Here is a 23,572-nt window from a genome sequence, read left to right as displayed (position 1 = left end):
TCCCTGGGCGGTTTTGAAATGTTTAGCCTCAGTGTTTTGGACAAGTTGTAAAACCAAGGTTTTGACCATTTGTGGCTATTAAAGATTCTACGGCACTCTTCTCAAATAGGGATATGTCCTAGCTATATTTCAGCTGAAAGAATTACATTCTGTCTACCTAATTCCTATCTGCAGTTTCATATGGATAGGGTATTCTTCACTTCCTGTCCTAAACTGTTGCACAGAAGGGTGTGTTCAGCTTACCAGAGATAAACACATTTCAGTTGTGGGCTAAGTAATCCCTGTATGTCCCTCGGCTACAGGTTAAGGGCCAGCCACAAAAAAGTTTTCCAAAAACTAAATCCAAAGATAACACTGCACTTTGGACTTGTCCACAGTAGATTTTAAAACTGATCACTAAGAAGTCAGGCCTAAGATGTCAGCATTTTGAACCAGCTAACAACATTTCAGTCTAACTAGAATTTATTTTATTAACACACCTATTCTTCTGATCACGCAGGCAGTCAGTCAACATAGTAATAACATTGGCAGGAACTGTATTGTGTGTCGAAGTCTTTACAGCATTGCTTCTGCTAAGGAAAATAATTGGCTAGTGAAAGGTTGTATTTTTCAGGTTATTGAAAGTCAAGTCTGAAACTCCTATTAGACAGTAGTTGTCAATGACTGATATCAATGAGTATTCATAAGGTCACTGAAGTATGGGCAATATTTTATTTCCTATAAACACTCTCTCACATGTGATAACAGACATGTAATAAAAACCAAAATGAGGACTGACTCCACTTACTAGTGCACCTCTACCCCAATATAACGCGACCCGATATAACACAAATTCAGATATAACGCGGTAAAGCAGTGCTCCGGGGGGGGAGGGGGGCTGCGCACTCCGGTGGATCAAAGCAAGTTTGATATAACGTGGTTTCACCTATAACGCAGTAAAATTTTTTGGCTCCTGAGGACAGCGTTATAACGAGGTAGAAGTGTATGTCATTATTTAAGGTGACCTCAGCCAATCGAGGCCAAGGTGACAGACATTCCTTTCCTGTTCCCATCTCCCTTTTTTGGATCATGTATTAGTTTGCAACTCACACTCCAAAATTAATGTGCTTACTGTTATGTGCCAGTGGCCAGTGCTGGAGAGAAAGCGAAATACCACCCCTTCCTCCCAATTCCATCTTGAGAGAAAGAAACTGGCAATGCCTTCCAGCTCTTAGGTAAGACTAAGACACACACACACACACACACACAAACAATACAATGCCATGAGCAAGTGAAGAGGCGCTCAAGTGAGAGGAGCACTTATTTCCATTACCATAGAAACTGGGCCCTGGAAAAGCAAAGTTGGTCTGGTTTCATATTTGTCCAATCTCTCTATTGATGATAAAAATGTATTCTTGTTGAATCAGGATGGAGATGAACAGCTGAGCAGCTAAAGCCTGCATCTGCAGCAGCACCGCCGACCGCATTAGAAAATGGTAGAACCTGAACCTCTGAGGGGCCGAGAACGTCCTGTGCGGCGCGTGGGACACCCTCAAATCCCACCAAAGCCGAGAAGGGTTGAGAGCACTCCATCTGGGAGGCTGCAGCCTACGAAAGGGTTTAAAAGTGGGCGGCACAGTCCGTGCACTGGGCAGTTTTAAACAAATGTGCTGTGACCGTGTCGGAGCTGAACTGGGGGCGGTTTCAAACACACGACAGCACAAGGGAGCTCCAACAGTGGGGCTGCACTACGTCCATTCGGCAAATTGTTTAAATTTGGATTGTGAAACAACTTTCCAAAATGCTTTAGTTTATTAAACGATCTTGTCTGACGTGTCACTCCCTCCTTCCTCAGGTGCTAGGGGGCACCACAATTCAATCAAGGCAAAACCAACACCATCCTTATTAAAACGTAAGCATTGAAAACAAACGGATGAGGTTTTAATACAAATAGAAGGGTGGGAGAAGGGTGAATGAGGAAGAATAAAATATAGGGCCAACACGGATCATGTTCATAAACTAACATTTTTGAAATAAAAGACTCAATCTTAAGAAGTCCACCATCAACTTGAAAAATCACACTTCTCCCTCAAAACTGAGCACCTTGTATAGAGACAACCCATAGTGGCTGAAATGGCTATCCCTGAAACATTAGTAAAAAACATTAGTGAAAAGGATCTGCATTAGCTATTAGCCAGGATGGGCAGGGATGGTGTCCCTAGTCTCTGTTTGCCAGAAGCTGGGAATGAGCGACAGGGGATGGATCACCTGATGATTACCTGTTCTGTTCACTCCCTCTGGGGCACCTGGCACTGGCCACTGTCGGAAGACAGGATACTGGGCTAGATGGACCTTTCGTCTGACCCAGTACAGCCGTTCTTATGTACATTTTAAACCGAACAACAAATTAATTCCTTTTTGAGTGTTAGCAGCTAGACTTTGTATTGTACATTATTGGGAAAATGTGGCTCCTCCTCCTGTGGAATTGCGATATAGTAAAATATGGACTGCCCTTGTAATTAAAAAGCTTTCACACCAAGTACACACACACGAGAAGTGCCAAAAAGAGGACAGATATTTCAAAATGTGGTCACCCTTTTTAGAGCACTCGGAAGAGAAGGGCTCCGCAGCCAGCAAGCCAGAATCTTTAACTAGGTTCTTTGAATATTTACCTGATCCCGAACAAGTAATAAGTAATGTACAACAGAGCATGTTAACATTGTATTGCAACTTTGCATTAATAAAAAGTTAGTGACAGATGTTTGCTTTGGGTATGTAACAGTGCTTTGGGTATAGTCTGTTTCATTGCTCCTGTGTGGAGTCACTTACATCTCAGTCCTGCAAAGACTGAAGCATGGGCTTGGATCTTTGCAAGTTAAGGGCTCTTATTTTCTCCCTTGATGTAAAGCTTCTTTATATACATCAAAAATGGGAGTGGTAAAAACGCTTATAAAGTTATGGTGAAAGGAATATCAAAATATTCAGGTCATCCCGCTTTAAAGGGTGCCCTACAGGAATTTTAAAAAATGCATCAATTAAAAAAAAAATTCAAATCGACCGTGTCCTTCTCAGCCAGCTTTCAAAAGTGGAGAGACCAGAATAGCGATGGGGAGACAGATGGCAAATTCCACACCGGCACGTCCTGGGGCTCAGCGCAGCAAAGACCTGATCTCCTACTGCCTCGGGATCTGACACTGGGATACCTGAAAAGCAAGTGGTATCTGAGTGCAGCAGCACACTAAAAGCTTGTCCTATGCTTTTAGATAATTTGGAGACACCGCTCAGTCCCTTCTACATTGCAAGACAGAACTGTGTTTTTAACTGCACCAGAGGAGGGCTGTGTTGTAACCGGATCGTCAGTCACGGTTAAGTTTGCGGCATACAACGTAAGTTCAATGCTAACATTTTAGATTTGCCACTTCCCGGGAAGTCCTGCTGGTTTCAAAGTCTCCACAGTGTTTTACCATAAAGTGCTCGAAACAAAAGCAGCCAGTGCAAGGAAAGCGAACCTTAGGAGACATTAGCTCCAACCCAAGGGAAGACTTTAGCATTCTGTGCAGTCTTCTAAGTTTCCCAATTGGTGATGTGTTTTTTTTTTTACAGCGCTATGTAATCTGCAGAGCAACAGTCTTGCAAGACATTTCATCCCTGCCCTTGGTGTGATCTTATCCGGTAAGTAACTGCACAAACAAAAGGTTATCTTGTAATGTCCTTCTGGAAATAAAATCACTGATAAGTTTTTGCATTTAGGCAAAGTTTGTAGCCAGAGTGCTTTGTTAGCAGTAAGTAATCGCTCTGCATTTAAAGTCTGTTTACCAACAGCTCCAGTAATTTTTCTCGACTGGGTTAAATACCCTGACAGCTCTGCTAAAGCTACAGCAAATTAATCTCCCCAACCTGACGCTCTAGCTAAAGTACAAATGTGATAAGCAGAGCAAACTCTTCTTTTCACACTGCAATCAAAAGAAATCAAGTTAGGTGGCAGATGGGCACAATCAAGCCCTTTTGTACCAAAAAAGCCCGCTAAGAAGGCAGAAAAAACAGATTGGCATCACTATTTCATGTGCCAGCCAGCAGTGTGTTGTTTGACCAGGTTTAGAATGTTTTGACCTTACGGGGCTTAAACCATTTCCAGATCTTTGTGATGAGGAGTGGGAGAGGAAGCAGAGAGGAGGATTAAGAGGAAAAAGTGTGATTCCTAGATCCTATTTTTCCTAATAGATGCTTGAAAATCCTTAAAATGTGAGAATAATAGCTGGCAGGGGGAAATTTTTTTTTTAACATGATGCAAGGTAGATCTTATTCTATTCTCAATCATACTGTGTCACGTTTTTCAGTAGTCTCATTTAACCTGAGCAATTACAGGAGAGTTTAAGTTAATTTCCACTCATCCCAAATATGCATGCAGGGTAAAGGACTGCATTAGGCTTCCCTGCAGACGCACGGGGTCTTTTTGCTAGATTTTATGTCACAATTCATCTGGAGTTCAATTTGTCAATAAAATTAAGGTACAGATTAAGGAAAGTGTGGTGTTTTTCCCTGTTGACAACTCTTGTGATTTTATTGTGAGTCTTTAGCTATGTGGTGTTCTTCTGAAAGCCCCACCTCCCGCAGTCGTGTTATTAAGGGAGAAGCTCGACTTAAATGAAAGTCTGTGAGAAAAGCTGGTCAATGTGAACCTTGAAGACTTAGAAAGCAAAAGGCGAATTAAGTCCCACATTTATTATTTAAATCTCATGATTTTTAAGCCAATCTTATGATTTGGAGGGGACTGATTCATGGTTATTGAATTCTAGAGGTTGTCCATACTGGTGCATGTAAGCAGCTTTGCGCAGACCACCTACAAGTACGTTGTCTAATTAGCTTTTAGAAACCACCAATCCCTGGATATCTTTCACAGGTAAGGATGGTTAGATGTATTTCAAAATATGTCGGTGTAAGATGTGGATTGGCCTATCAATCCATTACATCTGAAACTCACTTGCTATAGAAACAGTACGGTAAACCAAACTGATTTGTATGGATTTGGACCAGGCCCATCAGGCCTAGCAAATGGAAACTGTCATTGATTTCAGATAATGGCTAACCATATTACACCTATTGCAAGTTGGAATGTTGGAAATCTATTTGCTCTAGTCCAGGCTGAACTAGTAGTGGAGGAGTTCAGGAAATTACAAGTTTCCTTTGCTACCATACAGGAGACACACTGGCTAGAGACGGTTGGAAACTAGAATTTCCTTTACTCCAGAAAGACAAGTGGGCAAATGAAGCATAGGGATGAGATTGCTGTAATAGTGGACAAGAGAAGAGTTACTTCAATGAACAGCTGGAAACCAGTGTCTGAGCAGATTGTCATAGCAACATTTACTACTGCCTACAATAAACCATACATAACTCTGATCTGCATTACGTCCCAACAGAAGCAGCAGAAGAGGAAGAGAGGGATGGACTATATCAGCAGATGGATAGCATTGTAGATGAGATTCCTGATCGCGATAGGATTCTGATAATGGGAGATACAAATGGAAAGGTTGGTAGCAGACAGGGTAAGCAAATGAATAATGTTGGACCACACGGCTTCGGGACCACAAACAATAATAGGAGAAGGTTACGAACTTGCAGTGTGATGCACAATCTGATTATTGGCAGGACTCAGTTCCTCACAAAGACGTGCACAAGGTTACAGGGAACTCACCAGATGTTCAAATCAAAAACTAGATTGACCACATTATCATCAGTGAAAGGCATAGAGAGTCACTGTTGGACACTGGCATCTATAGAAGTGCCGTGTGCGGAGTGTGGTAGTGATCATGAACTACTAATGGGAAAGATGAAGATTAACTAAAGGATGGGTGCAACTGGAGCCAAATTTGATCTTGATAAGTTAATAGGTCTGTGAGGGAGGCATACAAGGTGATGCTTGGAGGACATTTCAGGTCATTATTTTGTGAGGATGAATAGGGCTCCGTGTCTGTCACGGAGGTCCCAGAAGTCACGGATTCCATGACTTTCCGCGACCTCTGTGACTTCTGCAGCGGCCAGCGTAGCTGACCCCAGGACCTGCTCAGGCAATCCCTGGAGACAGCCACACCGGCCACTGCTAGAGCGGCCCTGCAGCCAGCTGCAACAGCCGCTGCTCAGGCGACCCTGGGGCCAGCCGCACCAACCGCTGCTCGGGCGACCCTGGGGCCAGCCGCACCAACCGCTGCTCGGGCGGTCCCAGGCAGCAGGCCCCAGGGACTGCCGCGCAGTTGCAGATGTGGCTGGCCCCGGGGACTGCACGAGCAGCCGCTGCTGGGCGGCCCCCAGCAGTGGTCCCGGGGTGGCCGGAGCTGCGGCAGGGAGGCGACCCTGGGGGTGGCCAGAGCAACTGCTCCTCGGCAGCCCCCGGCAGCTGGTGCCGCTGGCCCCGGGCACCCCCAACAGCATCCCCTGGCTCCTCCCCAGCAATGCCCCTCCTCTAAGATTTAGTCAGGGGTATTTATGGTATAAGTTATGGACACGTCACGGGCCGTGAATTTTTTTTTTATTGCCCGTGACCTGTCCATGACTTACACTAAAAATACCCATGACTAAATCGTAGCCTTAATAATGAATAAGCCTCACTACTGACCAGATGGGAAATAGTCAAGGAAGCAATACAAAACACAGCAGAGGAAGTTACTGGAAAGCGTAAGCAAACAAGGAAAAACTGGACAAGCCATGAAACAAGAACATCACAGGAAAAAGCATAAACAGGCCAAAACTGCTGGGAAACCAGAAAAAGTAAAAAGTGTTACGCGAAAGATGGAAGGTATAAAACAGAATGATTTAAAGACAAATGAAGAAAGAAAGAAAAGACGATGTGAAATCAAGGCGCAGGGCTGGCTGCAGTGGAAAAGAGTAAGATGGGGGGACAAACGGATGACAGGAGGCCAGAGAGAATATTGCAAACACAACAAAGACCAGCCCGACCTAGAGGCTGACCACTGATTAGATGGTGGGACATCGTACCCAGGGATATGGCCAGGTTGGGCTTAATGGAGGAACAAGCCATGGATAGGAATGAATGGACAAGGAACAAGCCATGGACAGGAATGACACTGTCTTCCTCGTGTCTGCAAAGATGCTTTGGGAGGAAAAGAAGACATGCACATGTTCATACTTGTTTTGAAATTAGTAGACAGGTTCCCCATCAACACACATGCAAGACTGGACAAATGAAAATGATATTCTTGGTGTTTACCGGAAATCCTGCTTGAGGACATAACTTTTTTACTTAAGTGCAGAAGTTCCCAAATTCTTCTCTCCAAGGTAAGTAAGATCATGAGAACGCTATGAAACTTAAGAACGCCTATAAATCAAAAGAAGGAACAAAGCATTATTGATTTTTAGAACAGAATGCAGAAGAATAGTTTGGGACAGACAGTTTCTACATGGAATTAAATAGCTCCACCTTTTATCTGCTTAGATCTCCCAGACACCTTAAAATGAAATGAAAAGCAATGAGGTACTCTCTGTTCTTTCAGGTGCAATTTGGAGTACTTGGAGTTTGCTGCAAGCAGACTCTGAAGTGATCAAATTAGGGTGAATGTGGGCAGAGCTAGTATTTCAAGTAGTGCTCCCAGCTAATGAAAACACAATTTGGAATCTAAGTGCAGTATTTCTAAAGCAATCTATCTTAAACAGAAGAAACAAGGCTAAATCATTTTAGACGCCTAATATTACTAATCTATTTGACAAACGGTGACAGATTGCATTAGACATCATGTCTGGACTCAGAGATGCTATGTGAACGAAAAGATTCTGTTACCCTCTGAAACATTTGTGCAAGTTTCTTAGCAACAACTTGAAATGCTTAATGCAAATATTTTGAAAATAATCTAGTTCTGAGGCAAAAAGAGAGATTTATTTCTAAGGCCTCATTGTAGGAAATGACAGAATTCTTCTTTCAACTTCAGTGGGTTTGGGCTCTTGTTCTGCGAAGAGTTGACAGTATTAGCTAGGGGAACGTATTTGTGGCACTGGAAATGTGCTCTTAACCTGACTGCAACAGCAAGCTTTAATTCCATCTCTCTGTAATGTGCTCTAAGGCCTGGTCTACACTAACCCCCCAATTTGAACTAAGGTACGCAACTTCAGCTACGTGAATAACGTAGCTGAAGTCGACGTACCTTAGTTCGAACTTACCGCGGTCCAGACGCGGCAGGCAGGCTCCCCCATCAACTCCGCGTACTCCTCGCGCCGAGCAAGATTACCGGAGTCGACGGGGGGCACTTCTGGGTTCAATTTATCGCGTCCAGACAAGACGTGATAAATCGAACCCAGAAGTTCGATTGCCTGCCGCCGAACAAGCGTGTAAGTATAGACAAGCCCTTAGTAAAGCAACCAGTGCCAGGTTAAATGAATATAAAACTCTGTCCTGCAATTAACAGAAAACCATAATCCTGTGGAGGGGACAAGTAATTAGATGCAGAATTCTGCTTAGTCTTCCACCTCCATGCAGAAGGAGCATGTGTTTACAGATGGAAATCACTGAGATAAATGCTAAAGGATAGGCGGACCTGTTGCAGAGCCAGAGACTGTTAAAAGAAAAACAAACTCGGTGATAATTCCTTCACCAAGAAGCCTTCCATTAAGCCAGAATAGTAGGAAGAGAGACCATAGTGGTTAAAATTACGAGCCCTTCTTATATCTATAAGAGACAAGGAGACTCCTCCACACTTAAAGGAGAAATACACAAAAACAAGAAGGATGCTTCCTTCAATTTACACGTTCACATACATTGCATCACCTGTTTAATGGACAAGAGCTTCTCTTCTCTCCTCTCCCCCAGGCACCAGATATACTGTTTCCACTTTGCATGTTTGTGTTCTCTGGTAACACGGCAAGCAGAAGACTGTTGGGAGAGCTATACAACTGCAGCTTGCATCAGTTCTACACAAGCACTAGATTTAAGTCTTACGTTTGTTTCTCCCCCAGGAACTGACCGTGCGCATGCATCTAATACAACCCCCAAAAGGTAAACCTGTTCAGTTAAAAACAGGGAAGGCCAATTCGATTTTGTCAGATGGAGGTGACAGCCACAGCTAAGTGGTCATAGCAATATCCCTTATGAAATAGAGACAACGGGTCAGATCCTCAGCTGGCGTGACTCAATGGAGCAATGCTGATTTACACCAGTTGAGGATCTGGCCTAATGGGTCTAGCCAAACTTGTTTTCCTTTACTGTTTTATCTTCCCTTCTGCCTTTAAAGACTGCTTCGAACTACCACCCAAACAGCCACCATTGTTGCCGGAGTCCATCAAGTGAACTAGGATTCTTAAGGACAATAAGGGCTGCCAGTTCCCTGCACCTTGAGCCACTAGCTTCCGAGATCTCTAGCTATGTCTTCGTTTTTTTAGTCACTCGCCTTCGAGTTCACAGTGCAGTTCAGGCCTGAGTTTTCTGAGGAACGCCAAGTTGTACAAAGTTCCCAAAGTACCTATGTATACCAGGCATTATAAATAACATTTCCACATTTAAGTCAACTAGGTCCTGAGCTAAACTGGTTTGTAGCCATCTGGAATTCTTCAGAAACAGTGACTTGTAAGCACTGTAAACATTTTAGTCTTCATGGAGGACATAGAGAACTTCGAAATTAATTGCCATCTTAGGTTTGAGATCTGGGTTCAAGAGGAAGGGCTAGATTTAAAAAATGATGATGAGGATGAGGATGATGATAACACCCCAGAGCAATCTGCTCTTTCCCTAATAAGGAAGGCTATCAGTGTCCCACAAGCAGCAAGGTGCCAATACGATTACTCGGTCTGTTTTTAGTTCTCTCTAGACAGCAATATTAACAGTTTGTTTCAGTCTGTTTATATGGTTCTGACAGGTCTTCAAGATGCTGTGTTCACTCGCCAGTGATTAATAGCCAGCCATGTACTAAGGTGAAGATCAAGCTGAAAAAGAATGCCTTTGGAACAGGACAGATAACTGGATTCTGGATTCTCTCCCCCAGCCCTTTAATTTCTGACTAGGAAACAGCACTAAATTTAGTAGCACCGGCTCACAGAGTTGTTTAAACTCCCCTTTCCTTGTAACTTGCCCATGTGATGAGCTGATGGGTGATTTAAATCACATATTTTGTTTGTGAATAGAGCTCATTTTCTCTGTCCAGCTGTTATGCTGAGCTATAGGGTCTGCATATTGGGACGCGACATATTCAGAATAAAGGTCCTGGAGCACAATTCCGGCCAGGTGATGCTGCTTCAGTCTTGTTTTCCTCTCCAGATCGGTCCAGCCCCTTCGGGAAGGCCACCAGGGACCAAACTGGTGCCAAAATCACTCTGCTGGAGATGTCCACACGTGGGAGTCAGGCAGCCAACTCCCATCGACTTTCAATGGGAGTTGGGCACTTACCTGCCCTTTGTGCCTTTGAAATGGTCGCTCTATGGCTTTTGGAGCGTCCCACAAGTTCCTACCAAACTAGACACTCTTCCCTATAACAAGGAGCAAGAGACAAGGACTGTGCATAAAGCTCTAGCCACAAGCCCAGCCCCCGGCCATGGTGCTCCTCTCTCAGCTGTGTATTATATATAGGTCATGAGGAATGGGAATTTCAGGCAGCGCTAGAAGACCAAGCTTAACTCAGGCTTATGTCATCGGGAGCATACGGAAAACAGGGCACCCAAGAACTGTCATAAAACACCCATCAAAGTTCTCTGTTTTTAATCATTGGGAGTCTGGAGGTCTGTGGGTCAGGAAAGGGAGTGTGTCCCCCTCCCGCATTTTCCCCCTCCCACCCATTTATTAGCACCGTACACTAGTCAGGGCTTTTCCTTCTGCTGTAGGGAATGTACCTTCAGCTGCTGCTTGACGGTGTGTCACCAGGAAACCTCCATATAATAGATGACAGACATATCCTACCTACTAGCCTGCTTTGTCCTTTCCTTTCTGTCTTCCCACAGAGCTGCACCTTACTTTACATTTTACTCGTTTTGATTACTTACTGGTATAAGAGTTTTATGGTATTTTTTTTCCATCCCTTTTCTTGCAAAACCTCGCACCTTTTCTACATTTCCTGACGAATTCTTACTGTCTGTCTTTCCTACCCCATCTCCTGAGCTGCCTCTATTTCTTCAGTCTTCCCCTTTTGGCCTCTTGGTAGTTTCCCTCAATTCTTATTTTCTCAAATTCTCTCTTTGTCCTAGTCCCTTGAATGCCTCTTCAGTCCCTTTGGACCCTTTCCTCTCATCTCTTTCCATCAGCTCCAGCTCAAAGTACCTCCTCCAGCCTCCTTGCTTTCCCCTTCGTCCCATTTCCTCTGGCCCCATTGCTTTTCTTTGTTCACTTCTCCTTTGATCTGTTTTCTTTCACTCTCTTCACTGACTCTCTTCAGTCTTTCCTACCTCCTCCTCGCTGTTTTAATCAGAGCATTCAGCATTAATCAAAAGCCGTAATTTCTTTTCAGCCACTTTTCTCCAGCCTCTGTAACGCTGTTCTCCTTTTAGTTTTATTGTAATTGAAGGAGAGAAAATAGGAGCAATATTACAACTGTACAGCAGGACAGCCAAAGTGATAATACTGTGCACTACAGCCAGAGAAAATAGCTTTAATTTTAAAAATACTGCAGATGGGCTCCCCGAAAGTTGAAGAAGCGAGTCTGTGTGTTGCTGCTCAATTCCACAACACATACACACAAATATTTACACACAATATGTTTACTATAGTAACTCACCTGTTGCTCTCTAGAACTTTGCCACTTTTGCTTTGCTGTACTTGATGTAATTATTCAAGGCAGTGACATATAGGTTCTCTAATGAATAGCAATCATCACCTCGCTTCCATTCCTGGGACAAAGAAGCGAGTGCAAACCACCACAGCAAATTGTACCAACCCTCCACATCCTCAAAAACATATATCCACAATACAGAGAGTGGGACAGGCCCTCCATTTACTCTTCCTCCCTTTGGCAGTTGAACATTTCAAAACGGCAGTGTTTCTAACTGAAGGTGACAGATTTGTTTTACTAGCAGACCTGAGAAATACAGATGCATAAGAGATGCATGTTCCAACAAGCCAGTTGCATTTGTCTGGATTCATTCACCTCACAGAAAAGAAAAAAGAAAAAAAAGATAGATCCAAAACAGGCCTCCAGCCCCTTTCTTTAGGAGATCCAGGGTAAAAACAAAGTTGGCCTTTCTACAGTTGATCTGCTGGTGGAGTTGAAGAGGCTGTTTGTCTTTCAGAGCTGTTTGGAGACGATCAGCAGCAGTTAGATGCGGCATGTTTTAAAATGAATTGTGCCTTTGATAAATAAACTTGTGGATTGCAATCTGCCCATTTTATTTTGAGGAAAAATCAGCAGGAAAGGAGGAACCGACATTACCCAAATCACACACTTTCCATTATCGCAGTGATGGCCTGAGATAATTATGTATTTTCAGCCTTAGACACACCACTGAGGAGAAACAGCATGCTCCTATGGCAGGAATGACTTTAGGTACCCAAACTCCACAGTCAGCCCACATGAATCACTGAAACAGGCCTTCCTATGGCAGCAGACAATCTCGTTGTATAAAAAAGCCTCTGGTGACAACTACAGTGCACCTGGCTTTCACAATGGGTAATGGCTTCTGAATTGGATCATGGGAACCAAGAGGAGGTAGTGAGGGCTGAACATGTGCAGACAAGAAAGAGGCAGGACAACAGGAATCTTGTGCTGCATGTTGTCCGTGGTTCTTACCTCCTGCGCAGGTCTTCTGCCACTGCTGCTCTGCAGCTGAACAAATAGGCTCGGAGAGATCTCAGCTGCTGTCTCAGACGGACTACAGTCGCCAGCGGCTCAACATGTCTGTACAACATGGGATTTTCCTGCTGGATGTCAATCAACGGCTCCTCGTACACATACTCCAGGAACTCTTTGGCTTGCTTTGATACCTGAAAAACAAAGCACGCAGTTTAGATGTGTTTTCTTTCTGCCCTTCCTTAAATGGTTTTATTCCTCTCTCTTATGTGCATTTTTAATCGTTATTTGAATCTGAAACCCTCTCTTGGAATTTCCATTGCCAACTCTTGGGGAAGGCAGAGTTGAGAGTGATCCCACTGTCAACTTCTATTGAGAGCCAACCCCTACTTTATCGAGCACATTACGATAAACTTTAAAGACTTCTATCCTATCTTTCCAAATCACAGTGATATTCATAGCCATACAGGTCCTTACCACTTCCCCTGTTGGTGAAGATCATGTACAGTATCTGTTTGATATTAGATAGTGCTCTATTGAGGACATTATCCTGCCATTGCAGTGGGATGAAGTTAATGATTTATTCTAATAGATCTTTTACATGTCTAACTACAATGATCATCAAACTACTCCCTCCAATGGCCTTTTCCTGTCTAGGAATGTTTACATGTGTTTGTGTGCAGATACACGGTGATTCTAAGTCGGATGCAATTAACAAAGAAAATTAATGAAATATTGAAGGCCCAATCCAGCTCCTTTTGAGCTGGAGTCATCTCATACTTTAATGGGAGTTGGGTGGGGCCCTAAAAAGAGAGTCAAAAGTAGGTTAACATGTACAACAGAACCCATTGTACCATTAGCCATTCCAATGGTAATTCCTCCCATGTTTAGCTGTTATGTAAAAAACACATAACACTAAAAGAACAATCAGAACCACATCCAGCAATTTTTGAAAACAAGCATAGATGAGAAATGGGTATTATTATTATTCAGGAATCATGGTGTTTCATTTTCAAGAACTTTCTCTCTATCGCATTCCATCATATTGTTCTGTACATCTGCACTCACAATAAGATACTGTTACCCCTTGGAACTTTTTGTCCTAACTGGGAAGGATACTTCCATTTCAAAGACCAAATACTCCTCCCCACCCTATTGCTTTATTTCTGCATTTTATCAAGGGGGGGAAAAGAGCTGAGATTATGTAAAATGAACTGCAAACCACTTGAAACTCTGCTGTAGAAAAATGATATGTTTCGCAATTCAATTAGTCCTTCTGGTCCTTAAAACCAGTGTTTACACTGAAGCAAGGCACCAATGAATTAGGCTAACAAAGCTACCTTTTATGAGGTTAACAAAAGGGCAAAGGCTACACTATAGTCTCCTCAGACTTAAAAGGCCTCTCCCTGCAGGTACTGTAGAAGATGAGGTAGACAAAGCAACATATGTCCTTATAGATGGTACCAGCTAGTGCAGTGGTTCTCTACCAAGGGTACATTTACTCCTTGGAGGTACGCAGAAGTCTTCTAGGGGGTGCATCAACTCATCTAGATATTTGCCTAGTTTTACAACAGGCTACAATAAAAACACTAGCCAAGTCAGTACAAACCAAATTTTCATACAACGACTTGTTTATACTGCTCTATATACTGAAATGTAAGTACAATTTTTATATTCCAATTGGTTTATTTTATAACTATATAGTAAAAAGGAGAAAGCAAACAACTTTTCAGTAATAGTGTGCTGTGACACTTTTGTATTTGTATGTCTGATTTTGTAAGCAAGTAGTTTTTAAGTGAGGTGAAACTTGGGGATACACAAGACAAATCAGACTCCTGAAAGGGGTACAGTAGTCTGGAAAGGCTGAGAACCACCGAGCTCCTGGAATTAGGAGCAGGTCAGGGAAGAAGATGTTACAGTGAGAGATGATCCCAACTGTACCGCTTCACAATGAATAATCTCCATGTTAACAAAAATATCATACATATGATGTCCCATGTGTGGACATCTCCAGCAGAGTGATTTTGGCACCAGTTTGGTCCCTGGTGGCCTTCCCGAAGGGGCTGGACCGATCTGGAGAGGAAAACAAGACTGAAGCAGCATGTACTGGCTGCAGGTTAGTGATTATGCAGCTAATGCACTGGTATATTTTTAAACACAGGAGATACTGTAAGGTGAATTAAGGATCATGGTTCCACAGACTTTTATGGCTCAGAAGCTGTATTAAACATCCCACTCATCTCTCAACTTTTAGATTTTTTTTTTTTTAAACAGTGCACACTCAAGGAACTGCGCTGTCCAAACTGAGGAACAGAAAATCAGTAACAACCCGGGGAGCTCGGGTAAAGAACAAAATTCTTCAGATCCCAAATGCACACAAAACTTTAGCTCCAGAAAAGTTTGGTGGCGTCTCTTGGTTTTGTTCTGTTAGCGAGACTAATACAGCTGTACACTAGAGAGAAGAATACAACGATCTTCATCGTCACACTGCTTTTACACACATTAAATCATTTAGCCTTACAACACACCTGAGAGCTACCATACCTATAATAAGTATCATTCCTCTTGTACTGAGGGGGTGAGAAAGTCAGATAGCAGCGATTCACTCAGCACCACCCAAGCACTCAATATCACAGCTCGGTTGGAACTCAGTAGTTTCTCACTCCAAATCCCGTGCGAGGATCACTCGCAGATATACTTTGGTCCCCATCGGCACAGCATTCAAGCACACGTTGAAGGGCTTTGCTGTATCAAGGCCTAGGAATGTGCAAGTACGTAGTCTTAACTTTGAGAGCAGTCAGCAAGTGGAATGTAGAACACGGGGAGGTTTCCAGATTTTCTCCCACGGCAGAACCTGATGCCAGTATCCCCAGGGCTCAGTATTCCTTTTGGAGTATATTCTTTCACTGTGACTCAGCATTGAAATGATGGGAAAGCCCACTCACCTGCCAGCAGCCTCAGGGCAGATATAGGAATGAGCAGGAAGTGATATTATATTTTTTCCATGGGGCACATTCATCAGCAGTGCACCCATGGATGGACACACACACACACACACACACACACACACACACACACACACACACACACACACACGTTAAAAGATTATTAAAGGTCGCAAAGTCAAGCACTCAAAAGTTAGGAAATGCCAGAATCAAGCTTGCCTGTGCAACCTTCATTCAGTCCCCGTGTGTGCATACTTTATGGTACACAGTCTTTAATTACAAGATCACGTTTTTTTCCCCAGGACCCCTGCCTCAGGGAGTGCACAGAATGGACAGGTAACTTATAACTTGGCCAAAATTGGGTGGATTTTCATGGGGATGACAAAAGACACGTCCCTGACACAAACGTCACCCCCTCCCACAAATTTTACATCCCCGTTCCAAAATATAGGCGTGCTAGCGCTGTTCAAAGAAAAAGTCACTAGGGTTTTTTTTAAACACAGGCAAAACAATGTATTTTTTCCCCTATAGAATCATTTTCAGAAATGGCTGGATTTTTTTTGGAAAATTTCCGCCAAAACCTCAGCCTGAGATAGGAAAACTGGCAAGTCAAATTTCAGCCCAAATGGTTCATGTTTGGCAAAGTTATAAGCAACTGAAAACAGGGGCAAGCTTAATAATAGGTGGCGCTACCAGCTCTGCCTATAATACACAAATACACACGCATATAATTTTATTAGAAACACCAGAAAATTTCATTCAAATACAAGTATTAAGATTGAAGAGCGCTCTTTAGCCTAAAATGTCAAAAGAAGAGGAATGGGGGGAAAACAAGGATCAGTACTTTTTTCTGGAGGCTGCCATCTTGTGCTTCAGAACCTAAACACAAAAAGTCAGACTCATTGTAAACTCTTTGGAAGAAGGGCCGTCTCTCTTCTTGTGTTTGTGCAGCTCCTAGCACGCTTTTGGGTGCTACTGGAAGCAAACAGCAATACTTATTTATTACCTTTTGCATGTAACCAAGTAAAAGTTGCCAGAGAGAAGAGATTGCATAAGGATAGGAGGAAGCGATATCTAAAAGATAATCTCCCTCAAGAACATGAAAAACTCTACTATGAAAAGGACTGAGAACCATAGCAAAAGTGGGAGCTGGGAGAAACTGTGTGAACTACGATTTTGGTTAAGAAATTGCTGTGTAAGTTGCTGTGTAAGGAAGCCTGCAGAAGCATGGCGAATGGGAAAGTCCTTTGAAAGGGTTTCTGTTAATCAAGGGGTTCTTTCCCTTAGTAGCCAAATGCTTTTGTATGCAAATCTAGTGTAATTCTCAAGATCCAGCACACGGTAAAGCTCAACTCTGTGGATTTCTCCAGGGGTGAAAGTAACTTACGGGACTTACCGGTACACAGGGCCAGGGTCCTGAGCAGGGGGCGGGGCCTCAACCGGAAGGGGCGGGGCGTTTAAATCCGGCTGCAGTAGCGGTGGCTGAGAGCACCAGGCCCCATGGTAGCGGTAGCTGCGGCGGCGGCTGGGAGCCCTGGGTCCTTTAAAATGCCACCATAGCGGCGGCCAGGAGCCCCAGAACCTTTAAATCGCCTCCAATACCCTTGGGCTCTGGCAGCGGGGCTCTGACAGTGATTTAAAGGGCCAAGGGCTCTGGCCACTGCCGAGAGCTCCGGCCCCTTTAAATCGCCACTGGAGCCCCAGGGCTCCCGGCTGCTACCCCAAGGCTCCAGCAGCGGAGTGTGGGCAGTGATTTAAAGGGTCTGAGGCTTTGGCCACTGCCCGGAGCCCAGGGCCCTTTTAAATTGCTGGCCTGGGGAAGCTCCCCACTGCCTGTACCAGACTGTACCGGCTTACTTTCAAATCTGATTTTTTCCAAGTCTCATCTTGTCAGAAGCAGACAGATGGGATCTTCTCCAACTGTGAAGACCAAGAGTTAATATTATACATGCTGTTCAAGTGCAGTGAATTCCAGGGAACAGCTGAAAACATATACCTAATTGTATCAGCGTTACCAAACAAGGCCCAAGCTATAGATCATACACTGGGGCTTGCTTCCTCAGCTTTGCTAGTGGCAGATATAATAGGTGCCAATGCACCTTGCAAAGGAGGACGAGATGGCGGGGAGAAATTATTTCATGTTCTTCATCCACGGTTACTCTGTTCACAGGTTGAGTGATTGACACATTTTCTAGATAGTGTGAAATACAGAAGCATTCAATAGGTGGAAGCCACACTCATGTTCTCTCTGATATTTCACAGGACTGTGCTCAGCACGGTCCACTTTGACAAAGCCCTGTTCCTATCAGCCCCCATCGGTATATTATGGATCAGGTTGAAAGGGGGGCTCCTGTTGGAGTAGCTCCCCTATAGTGCATTGCTGCGTTGAATTGATGGACAGTGTTGCCTCTTTGGTGAGGCTTTGGAGCGTGGTTCCATTTTGGGAGTGCTGTTCAAGAGACCTATCTGTGTAGGTACTTGTGGGACACTCAACATCAAGGTAGCTACAATAGTAGTGGATGAGGATATCCTGCTTTGAAAGCGAGTCCAAGAGAAACAGAAATCATTAATACTAAGAACACCTCAGGAGCGTGGGATGGTGTTTCTGTCTCTGCCAGACCAGGACATAGAATCAATACACTAATAAAGAGTCATGCAGCTACATTATTGCTATTAAGTACTGCAGGCAAAACTAAGACACTTTTTTTTTTTTGCATCTGAAGTATCTAAATGGATTGTACAGTAGTGACACAGCATCACACTCTACATCTGAAGTATGAGAGAAAGAGAAAATGGAGATAAATGAAAGACTAAGGGTCATCTCAGGCCAGTGTGCGCTACAACAGAAGAGGATTTGCTTAGTTCCAATAAAGGATACAATGAAGATAGAAACAAGGCATAAAATTGCAAAATCCAGTATAAAGAGCAAAACTAACAGATTCCCTGGGACCTGATCAGTTACATAATGGGCTAGGAGACAAAGGATGGTCTTGTGGTTAAGGGACTGGCCTGGGACTCAGGGGACCTAGATTCAATTCCCAGCTCTGCCACAGACTTCCTACGTTACCTTGGGCAAGTCACTTGATCTCCCAGTGCCTCAGTTCCCCATCTGTACATTGAGGATGATGATACTCCCCTACCTTGCTGGGGTGCTGTGAGGACAAATTAACACTCCTGAGAGACTCAGTTACTCCGGAGATATATGTACTTACAGAGAACTTGACACTGCTCCCAGCCAAGGGAATATTCACAACTGTATTGTGCTTTGGCAAAGTGAAAATTGAGAATTTCTCATTGTTATAATCAGAATTAACTTGCTTTTAAATTGAAGCCTAAAAACTTTATTCTGCCTTTATGCCCCAACTCTTTGAACACTGGCAGTTCCTTTTCTCCTGTAGCCAGACTGTTTAAAATGGTACAAGTTTTGAATTCTAAATTAAAAATCCAGTTTCTCTTCTTTATGGTCTCATTGACACATGTTTTCACTAGACTGCCTGCTTTACCATCCACTTGATCCACATTAGAGGCTCTCATCCCATCTCTGTCCAGCCAAATGAGTGGTCTTTGGGAAGGGCATCCAAAGGAAAATAATGTAATGTTTAATATTCAATATCTGGCCTCCTGGGGGAAAAAAAGAGATCCTTAATCTCTCTATGCAAGAACTTTATTAACTCCTGAAAAATCTGATATTATTTGGCATCAGATTATCATTTTCCTAATGGCAGGCTCTGGTTTCCTTTAATAATCTCTGTCTTTTGACAAATTTTCTTCTTCAAGAGAGCCTGCTTTTTCCCCTAACAGAGCATTTACCAGTTCTTTTATTTCCTTTTCAAATAACCCATAATAATAATAATATTCACGGACGTTAAACATCAAACAGCCTCTCCTAACAGTGTCTGTTATGTTTGAAGCTTTAGTACAATCTTCCTTCCTCATAAGTCTGTTATTGTTTCAGCACACTCCCCCTGCAATGCCAAAACAACACCGTTAACCCTATGAAAACATCCAACAGAAATGCATGTTCTGTGCGCCATTTCTCTGGTGCCCTTTGGGAAACATGCTAAGATGTATAAAATAGCCACTAGTATATATCTGCCAGGCTATCCATTCATCCATATTTGCATATCTATCCGTACACTCATAGCATCTTAGTGTAAAAAAAAAGAAAGGTAAAATCCATCTAAAGAACTGTACTTATCCACCTCACCCTCACATTATGACTGAATGTGCAAACCTCTCTCTTCATATTACTTCTGTTGCTTATGTCCAGGGAAGTGCTGAGGTGCCATCCTTCTGCTTTTATAAGAAGACTTGTGCTCAGAGATGAAGTCCACGATGTTCTGAAGCTAGAGAGATCCGATTTCCCATAGGATGGAATTCCGTAGGACTAGTGCCTGCCACCAAAAAAAAGCCCTGATCACCAAGCTCTCCTCTTGGGATCCATCAACTGTAGAGCTCCTGAGAACCACAGCTCTTGGAGCTGCGGTGAAAGAGGCAATGTCTGAGGTAGCCAAGGCCCAGTCCATGAGCCTAGGGAGGTTGTGGAATATCCATCATTGGAGATTTTTAAAAGTAGGTTAGACAAACACCTGTCAGGATGGTCAAGATAATACTTAGTCCTGCCATGAGTGCAGGGCACAGGACTAGATGACCTCTCAAGGTCTCTTCCAGTCCTATGACTCTATGAGGACTCTGAAGATTAGGACCACAAGAGCAGGTAGAGAAGAACCCCTGCTTCTTGAAGGACTTCAGCAGTCGTAAGGGGGGGCAGCCAGGAGGAGAAGTGTGGCACCGTGAGGGAAGAGATGGAGGTGGTTTCTGCAGATCTGAAGACGTGCTGTGGGGGGGTAACAGACTGAGTAGGCGAGACATGTGAGTAGGGGACAGATGAACTATCAGGAATCTGGGCCTGCAACAGAGCTGGTCTCTAGGCAATCTAACGAGGACAGCTGGCCTGTAGTCAGCTAAATGATTGGCTACAGGGCCTGATGGGTGACATAGGCGCCGACTCCGTGAGTGCTCCAGGGCGGGAGCACCCACGGGAAATAAAATAGTGGGTGCTCAGCACCTACCGGCAGCCCCGCCACTCAGCTTCTCCCTCTCCCTCCCAGCGCCTCCTGCCCGCAGCAATCAGCTGTTCAGCGATATTCAGGAGGCGCTGGGCTGGAGGGGAGTGCGGGGGCAGGAAGAGGTGGGGCAGGGCAGGGGTAGGAAGAGGTGGGGCGCGGGCGGGAACAGCTGGGGCAGGGATGGGATCTTGGGGGAAGGGGTGGAGTTGGGACGGGGTCTGGGGTGGAGTGGGGAGGTTGAGCACCCTCCGAGAACTCAGGAAGTTGGCGCCTCTAGGTGGGAAGAGTCAGCAGACCAGTTCTTACGCCCAGGGCCAGCTCCAGGCACCAGCCCTCCAAGAATGTGCTTGCGGCGACACCTGGAGGGGGGCAGCGCTCACCCAGAGAGAGTGGAGCTGCGGCCGGGCTCTCTGCCCTTCTCCCAGCGCTCCGGCCGGTCGGGGAGAGCGGGGCCCTGGCCGGGCTCTCCGCCATCCTCCCGGTGCTCCGGCTGGTCGGGGAGAGCGGGGCCGCAGCCGGGCTCAGCGCCCTCCTCCCAGCGCTCCGGCCGGTCGGGGAGAGCAGAGCCGTGGCCGGGCTCGGCGCCCTCCTCCCGGCGCTCTAGCCGGTCGGGGAGAGCGGGGCCGCGGCCGGGCTCTCCGCCCTCCTCCCGGCGCTCCGGCTGGTCGGGGAGAGCGGGGCCGCAGCCGGGCTTGGCGCCCTCCCCTGCCGCGCTCCCCGCCGGGGAAGGGGCGGGCGGCGGGAGGCTTTTTTGCCTGGGGCAGCAAAAAAGCCAGAGCCGGCCCTGCTTACGCCTAGCAGCAGTTCGGCGGCTGCTTAAAACATTTGCCCACAGCTGTTATGGCTCCTACATCGGCTTGTTCCTAGCCTGGTTCCTCTTCGTTCCAGTCCTGCTCCTGCCTTGTTCCTGACTGGGACCCAGCCCTGTTCCTGCCTTTCCTCAACCCAGGTAACCCGGCTCTGACCTTCAACTCCGACTTCCGACTCTGATTCCCGCTCCAACCACCGGGCACGACCCCTCTCAGCCAGGTCAGGAATGTGATCGACTGGATAATATTAGTCGATTATAAAATTAGATTTTAACCTTCAGCATCATTTGTGTTTCTATTACATGGCGATGTATTTCTTCTCAAACCAACACACGTGAAGATTACCTTGTATTTTGAAGTGTCCCAGTTATGAACCAGTCGCGCGGGGATTAGAAAGTTGTCGTCCACATGGCAGGTGCTGCAGTAATACCATCCGCTGTAACTGCACACCTTGGCTTTTCCATTGGACAAGCCTATAGAGCGCTGACAACCTGGGAAAAGGAAAGAAGAAAATAATATTAATTTTGTATCCTTTGCTAGTGATGTTTCCTTGGGTGCGATAAGGGAGTAACTATTAACCACTTCCCAGATGAGAGCAGTTTTAGAAGATGAACTGTTTCATATCCCTTGCAAATACCAGAATTCAGGATTCTGCTCCAAATTTCAAAAATGTCTACTAATTTTGGGCACCCAACTTGAGAGACCTACACCTGATTTTCAGAGGTGCTGAGCAGCACCTACAACTCCAAACAACGTCAACGGGAACCGTGGGTACTCAGCAGTCCATTCCTACCTGTCTCAAAGCTGGTCACTCAAATACTGAGGTCCCCTCAGAGTTTTGACCTGACATACACACAAAAACAACGCACCTGGAAAATCACTGTCTCTTTTGTTTTTTATGGCCCAAATCCTGGGTTCAGGATTTTGAGTGTCTACCATAAGAACTGCCGCTACCGTAAACATCTGAAATTGGTTAGGACGTGCTGTTTTGGGTGGCTGTCAGATTGTGAGATGTTTCAGGGCTTAAGGGTGAATCTCAAACTCCAGTCTTGGTAGCCAAATAAGGAAAGAGAGGAACAAGGGTTGCTAGCTCCGCCCCAGACTTTACTCTGTTTGGACAATATCAGCATCACTCTCATTTGGTTTTAGTCCTGACAAATGAACAAACACATTTTCCTTCAAAGGGATTCACTCTTGTCATCCCCTCAAATCAGATGTTTGACTTTTGTTGTTTACTTTTGAAAGAGAGTCAACATTGTAATTTTCAGCAATATTTTTCATTTGAAAAAGGGACAGTTCTGCAAGACAGCCATGATCTAGAGCAGTGGCTCTCAACTTTTGTCTTGGTGACCCCTTTCACATAGCAAGACTCTGAGTGAGACCGCCCCTTATAAATTAAAAACACTTTTTTATATATTTAATGCCATTATAAATGCTGGAGGCAAAATAGGGTTTGGGGTGGAGGTTGACAGCTCGCGACCCCCCCATGTAATAATCTCACAACCCCCTGAGGGGTCCCAACCTCCAGTTTGAGAACCAATGACCTAGAGAATACTGCTTGAGCAAAGCCTTAATACCATGTCTTTCATACAGATGCATACCACCAACTTGCATAACATCATTTATTTGCGTACTAGACCCTCCCACCCAGTGCAAAATCCTTTATCTGTTGCTGACTGGATGAGTGCAAGCTAGCCATCTTCTAACAATGGGCACTGAACTGGCATACAATGGTCACACAAGGGGCACTGAATTGGCATGTACAAGTAAACCACACGTAAACCACACACTACAATGGCAAACAATAAGTACCATATTAACAACATGGAGGACTAATTTTATTAATTAGATGCCATGGGTTGTTGTAAACGTATATACACTGGGAAGGATACATGGATATATTTCTTCTTTTCCCTTTGTTGTGCTTATTACACCTCTACCCCGATATAACGCTGTCCTCGGGAGCCAAAAAACCTTACCGCGTTATAGGTGAAACCGCGTTATATCGAACTTGCTTTGATCCACCAGAGCGCGCAGCCCCACCCCCCTGGAGTGCTGCT

At 44.7% G+C, this 23,572-nt stretch overlaps 1 protein-coding gene across 1 annotated transcript in view; it reads right to left on the bottom strand.

Annotated features, from left to right (window-relative positions):
• PLEKHM3 (pleckstrin homology domain containing M3) overlaps positions 1-23,572 on the bottom strand; it is a 126,705-nt gene that overhangs the window by 53,005 nt on the left and 50,128 nt on the right. Inside the window, exons 4-5 of the mRNA XM_054044613.1 lie at positions 21,858-22,003; positions 12,690-12,883 (exon numbers count right to left, since the gene is read on the bottom strand). Coding sequence (XP_053900588.1) covers positions 12,690-12,883; positions 21,858-22,003 — 340 coding nt within the window. The remainder of the gene's footprint in view (positions 1-12,689; positions 12,884-21,857; positions 22,004-23,572) is intronic.

Source organism: Malaclemys terrapin, chromosome 11 (assembly GCF_027887155.1).
Source record: "Malaclemys terrapin pileata isolate rMalTer1 chromosome 11, rMalTer1.hap1, whole genome shotgun sequence".
NCBI classification, from domain to species: domain Eukaryota; kingdom Metazoa; phylum Chordata; order Testudines; family Emydidae; genus Malaclemys; species Malaclemys terrapin.
This window is presented reverse-complemented; position numbering and strand designations above follow the sequence as displayed.